The 6,000-nt window shown below is 36.8% G+C and overlaps 1 protein-coding gene across 2 annotated transcripts in view; it reads right to left on the bottom strand.

The window, feature by feature from the left end:
* Cntn5 (contactin 5) overlaps positions 1 to 6,000 on the bottom strand; it is a 1,025,091-nt gene that overhangs the window by 608,248 nt on the left and 410,843 nt on the right. For both annotated transcript variants that reach the window (XM_028763352.1, XM_028763353.1), the window contains exon 3: positions 98 to 222. In XM_028763352.1, coding sequence (XP_028619185.1) covers positions 98 to 152 — 55 coding nt within the window. In that variant the 5' untranslated portion in view covers positions 153 to 222. The remainder of the gene's footprint in view (positions 1 to 97; positions 223 to 6,000) is intronic.

The raw sequence follows: 6,000 nt of genomic DNA, 5'->3' as shown, positions 1-6,000 counted from the left end.
AGAGAGAGAGAGAGAGAGAGAGAGAGAGAGAGAGAGAGAGAGAGAGATTTCTTAACTAAGACTTAATAACAACCAAATAATTATGTACGCATTTTACCTGAAAGACACCTGGTGACAGACAGGAACAAAATTAGTCTCCAAGAGAAAGCCATGCTTGGTCACTGGACTCTTCTGGATCCCAGAGTGGTGATTACCACTGATGTTTCCTCATTGACAAAAATCCTGGTGAGGTAGATACAGGTTTCAGAAACAGAGAAAGCCCCCTTCCCCTGCAAAAATCTCATATTATTACACATAACTTTAAGTGCACAGGTTGCATACATAGAGTATTTCTATTGTCTTAGTTATTTTTTTTTTTACTTCTGTGAAAAAAATACCATGACAAAAAGCAACATGAGGGAAAGGATTTATTTTGTCTTATAAATCACATCTTATAACCTCATCATCTGGGAAAATCAGGGCAGAAACTCAGGACAGACACCTGGAGGCAGGAGCTAATGCAGAAGCAATGGGGGAATGCCATTTTCTGACTTGCTCCATGGCTTGGCCCAACCTCTTTCTTATAACCTCCTGAACAGTCTGCCCACGGTGACACTGGCCACAGTGAACTGGTTTCTCACATATCAACCATCAGTCAAGAAAATGGACCACAGACTTGCACACAGGCCTATTTGGTAGGGAATTTTCTCAACTGAGGTTCCCAATTTCATAATGACTCCAGTTTATGTCATGGTGACATAAAAGTAGCCAGCATACCTAGTGGTGATATTAAAATAAAGTCTGCTCCCATTCAGTTAATGTGCAACATGGAACTTCAGACAATAGATAAACTATCCGTATTTGCTTCTGTTGAATATTCTCTTGCAGACCATAAAACCATTGGAGTCTCAAAGAGATGAGTTTTCCTCACAGAGCATGTATAATTATTTATTACACTAGACAAATTATTTGACTTGAGACACAGGAGTGAAGTACAGGTTTCATTAATGTACACTCCTGTTCTAGAAAGAAACTAAAGATCAGTTAGCCAAGAGATTTTACACACCATGCCTGGAGCTCATGGAAACCTCCACAGGGGACAGTCCCATTTAATTATTAATATCAACTGCCTTTGTTGATAACTCTAGTGATTATCTGTAGTGTGTTACAGTTCCCTCCTTCGATGTTTAATATCTCAAAGCATCTTTTGCTAGCCAGAACCTGAGGGAAATAAGAATTTTCATGAATATTTAATATTTTTAGTAATGCTATTTTTATAACAATAAGCAGAATAGTACATTGATACCTCTCGGTTTCTGTTTCTGCCCTGAAAGTAAGAATAAACTTGAAAAGAAGGTAAAGCCCTAATGTCAAACATTCTGCAAAACTTGACCAGTATGCCTTGCACAGTCTTATTTTATACTAAGCTTCAAATTTTAAGTGTCAGCTATGATTTTTCTGGCCAAGTCTCCATTAGGTTAAGAGGCGGTTACATAGGGCTCTGATGGTTTATACGTAATTGTTTTCTTGATGTAGGTTTTCATTATGGACTTTGAGTTTGTGGTTGTCTCTGTCTTTTGGGAAATATCTTCAAATATAGACATGCATCTCCCCCTAACAAGGTTATAATTTAATAGAGAGAAATGAAAGAATAGAATCTCTTTTTAATTTTCTCTCTGAAACAGTTAATTTTTATTTTACTTATATTTTGAAGTCCAATCTTAATTAGGAATCAAAATAGGAAGAAAGCTGAATGTGAATAATCATGGACTGATTTATACCTGACTTCAAAGATAAAAGGAACTTTCCATCATCTTTTTACGAGTAAATATCATAAATCAAAAAAAAGGTTAAGTACACATTAAAGAAGACATAGGTAATTTTTAACATTTAAAACCATTTTATTGTTTTATTACTATTTAAATAATAGATAATATTGTTTTCAAAAAAGAAAGAAAACTTAATAGTCCATAATGATGGGAGAATAGAATGGAAATCACTGGAATTCCAACAATTATTCAGGAAGATTTTACTCTTGAGTTGTCACACTTATTTCATGATATGATTGACTTTCTTTTTTTGAGAAGGTGACCAGTTTTGCTGAATTGATTTCAGAAATTCCAGGTCCTCAAATTGCTCATATCACTGTTCTAACATCCTCTATTTTTTTTACTATACATTTTCAACAAATACAAATAGTACTTCAGGATCTACAGGCTGCCCCTTGGGAATGTCCATGGGAAACCCTTCACTAACATGTCTACACACAACGCATAAAAGGAAAAACATTTAAAAACCAAAATAGCAGGAACTCTGTGAAGCTCATAGTGTTGTATATAAAGTTTTATTACACCCCTTTTCCTATCAAATGTGAATTTTGATACACTGAATTGTATGACAAAAGAATACATTTTACAATAAAGGGTCTTTTCTTCTAATAAAGTGTGTGTGTGTGTGTGCTCATTATGAAGGAGCAATATTTGATTCATGGGACTAAAAAACATCAAAATCATAGTTCTTTAAAATGCATTTCTTAAGAGATATGTAACTTGACTCCTTTCTATTTTCTTTTCTTGATTATGCTTTCTTTGTGTTTGATGAAAGTTAAAGGTGTAATAAACTAAGGTTCTAAAAGTGTAAAGCATTTACAAGATTTTTCTTAAAAATAATTATCTTATAGCTTAAACTCCCCTGAGCAAACTTAGAAAAACAAAATAATTTATCACAAATATATTAAGTCTATGCTAGGTGTCTAATTAAATTATCATCACTGAATCCATACTCCGGAAGCTAATGGGAAGACTGCATTTAGAAATGCCCTCTCAGTGATGTACAGTCAGTACGTGCTGTGCAGTGAGAGACAGGAAAGCCACATTTACTAATTTGAAAACATTTGAACAAGTCATGCTTTTATGAGGATGTGTTGTATTTTTCAGCAACAAGCAGCCTGCACACCTGTTATGTTTAAAACCTAGTAGCTGCAAAGCCGCTTCTTTCATTAGCCCTTGGATTATTACAAACCTTTGCAAGTGAAATCACGTACCAGTTTCAGTCATTACCCAGAAAGAATGAATCATAGTGAGGTTGACTACATAGACAGAGACTTAAAACATCAAACAATATGGCACAATATCTAGGAAGAAGAAGCTGCCATGGGTTTAGTGAGCCATAAATGATGTGATAAAATATTACCGTGTAACTGCAAGTCACTCTTGCTCCTAAAGATACATGTGGCAAGCTGTTTTTAGGTGGTCTAGGTACAAAGAGGGATAGAGATTGGAACCTAAGGAGGGTGGTACAGAGAGGAATAAGTGGAGGGGGACACACAGACATACATACAAAAAAGGGGCGGGTGAGGGAGGTAGGGAGGAAAAAAGGGAGGGAGACTTGCTCAGATGTCATAGTCAGGATCCTGTCACTAACAGATTGCTTCCAGCCACACCTCTTTTCCTTCCTCCCCCCACCCTTTCTCCCCACCTCCAGCACTAGTTCTATAGGTTATAGCTCAAGATATTTCAGGCTGTATCATAGCTCTGGTTTTGTGTTTTATTCTTAGGATGAAATATAAAATTGTTATATAGTTTCATGGCCATAGACAGTCTGGCTGCTGTCTCACCTTCTGACTTGATTTTACAGTATCCTAAGCTCCCCCACCTTCCCACACTCGGGCTTTTGCAGCAGTTTGTGTCCTCTCTGGACTCTTTCATTACTATTTTCAGCTTTAACTTGTTCCTTCCAGAAGCCTCCTTTGCTTTCCTTAAAACAGTAAAGTATCTTCTCTTTACCTTATTGTTTCTCCACTTGCCTGATTTTTTGCAGTTAATGCCTAAAGTTGCTTTGGTATTTACTCAGTCTTACCTTCCTACTTGAATATCATATTGATAATAGCAAATATATTTGTCGTGTTCATCTTTATAGACCTAGCACCTAGAAGAGTAATAGGCATGTAGAGAAAACTCAATTAATGCTTTTAGATAATAATTATTGAATGAATTGTAGGCTTTAGTAAGATAAACATTTGGAAGGGGAATATGAAAATTTAAATGAGTTTTATATTTATGCAGTAACACATGTTGAGCAATTTAGTTTATCTGGTAAGTTTCTTACTGATATAAATAATTTATTTTGGTTCAGAGAGCTAGTTAAGACTGGGTAGACCTTATCTTACCCCACACCATAGTCCACAACAACAGGAACATTTGAGAGATGCTCACCTGACAGTGCAGCTGCTACAAAATGAAAAGCCAGGATGTATGCTTGTCTTCACCTGTGTATGATATATATATATCCTGTGAGGCCCAAGTAACAATTTCATAAGTGGACAGGCTTTCACACATAGCCATACTGAGTTATGACACTGCATATCTCAGCGAGAAAATGGCTATTGTACGTCATGAGGACATGTTTGGTGATGTAACTAACAGTGTTTACATATTTGTGGATATTCTTAATCCTGGGATTTTTTTAGAGTGTTGCTAAGCATAGTGAACATTTTTCTGTTATTTCTTTTCAATGCAACAGTCTGTCCTTGTGGAAACAAGTTCAGCAAGGGCTCAAGAAATGGTGTTAGTTTTCTGAGACTTGATGTAACATTTATAATTTAAAACTCATGGCTATTTCTTGCTCAATATTACACATAATGGAGGCAGTTTGGAAATTGATTCCAAAAATTTTCCATGATTTTTACTATCTGATGGCTGACATCACAGCAGTGGCAAAACAATGGCTCACTGCAAAGGCATCTTTAACCTCTGACACTGTGTTGGGATCCCGATTTCAGCTGTGTGTTCTCCTGATGTCAGGTTTCCATTTCTAGAAACTTGTGAACTGGACATAGTATTTAACTATATTCTTGAGGTATTATAAGAAATGATATTAACATTTTAAAATGCCTTAGTGAACTAGTTAAGAGAGAGACAAAACCCAGCTCTTCAGACAATGGCCAAACAGAACCGTAGGCAACACTCCATGATAGGACATCTTCCAAATCTTGGCTAACTTTAGATTGCTATCAATGGCTGCCCTGAGACAAGAGCTTAAAACCTATAAACCACATGGGATTTTATAGGAGATTTTAAGTAGGAGAACCTAACAGTACAGGATACAAAAGGAGTTATTTCTCCAGAGAGCCGCTTTCTAGGGACAGTAGAATAAAAATGTCTGTCATAAACCATTGGTTTGAATGGAAAAAGAAGCAAATAAAAACTCTTACAGGACAAAACCTACAGTCAATATAAAAATTGCACAGGAACTGCTATCAGAATGAATGAGGAGAATTAATAAATGTTAAGTTGAAACTAAGAAGTAAGAAGCAGAAATAAAGATGGCGAGAATGCATCTCATAAGGACAGATGAAGGGAACTCAGGAAGAAGATCAAATGGAGCTGGAGACAGTGGTGATGTGCTAGGCCTACCTCATGGGATTCTGTACAGGGAGGACTAGGGGCCAGCTCATATCTAAGAGAAGATAACTGCTATTTTCAGTTCTGATAAAAGTTAACATTAGTAAGACCAGAAAAAGAAATGAGTAAACTAATATAAGAAGAATGAATGCCGAGTCAATTAGGTTGAAAATTAGCTATGAAAATAAGACTTTCATTTGAGCTCTTAGTGAGGGATGGGGTAGGAAGAATAAGAATACAGCCTGGAAAGATTGCTCAATGGTGTAATGTGTGCACCACAGAAGACCCACGTTCAGTTCCCAGAACATACGTCAGGCTACTTATACCTGCTGGTTACCAAGTAGCAGGGGTTCTGACCTGATTTTCTGGTCTGTGGGCACTCACAAGTACGTGCATATGCCTCCTCCTAGCAAATTTACAGAATTTATAAAGAGGGTTCCTGACAGGGTGCTCTCAGGACTGAAGGGATGTTCTAGCTCTCGGGGAACTAGCCTTTATAGGATAAGCAAAAATGGAGTCCTTACCAGGTTGGCTGAAGAAAGAGCAATGCTTTCTTTGCATATGACCTGGTGGGAGATTTCGGATGCTTGTGCCTGGACTGAGATCAAAGTCAAGAGAT

This window comes from Grammomys surdaster, unplaced genomic scaffold (genome assembly GCF_004785775.1).
Source record: "Grammomys surdaster isolate TR1022 unplaced genomic scaffold, NIH_TR_1.0 138, whole genome shotgun sequence".
NCBI classification, from domain to species: domain Eukaryota; kingdom Metazoa; phylum Chordata; class Mammalia; order Rodentia; family Muridae; genus Grammomys; species Grammomys surdaster.
The sequence above is the reverse complement of the archived record's forward strand: the minus strand, read 5'-3'. Positions and strand labels throughout refer to the sequence as shown.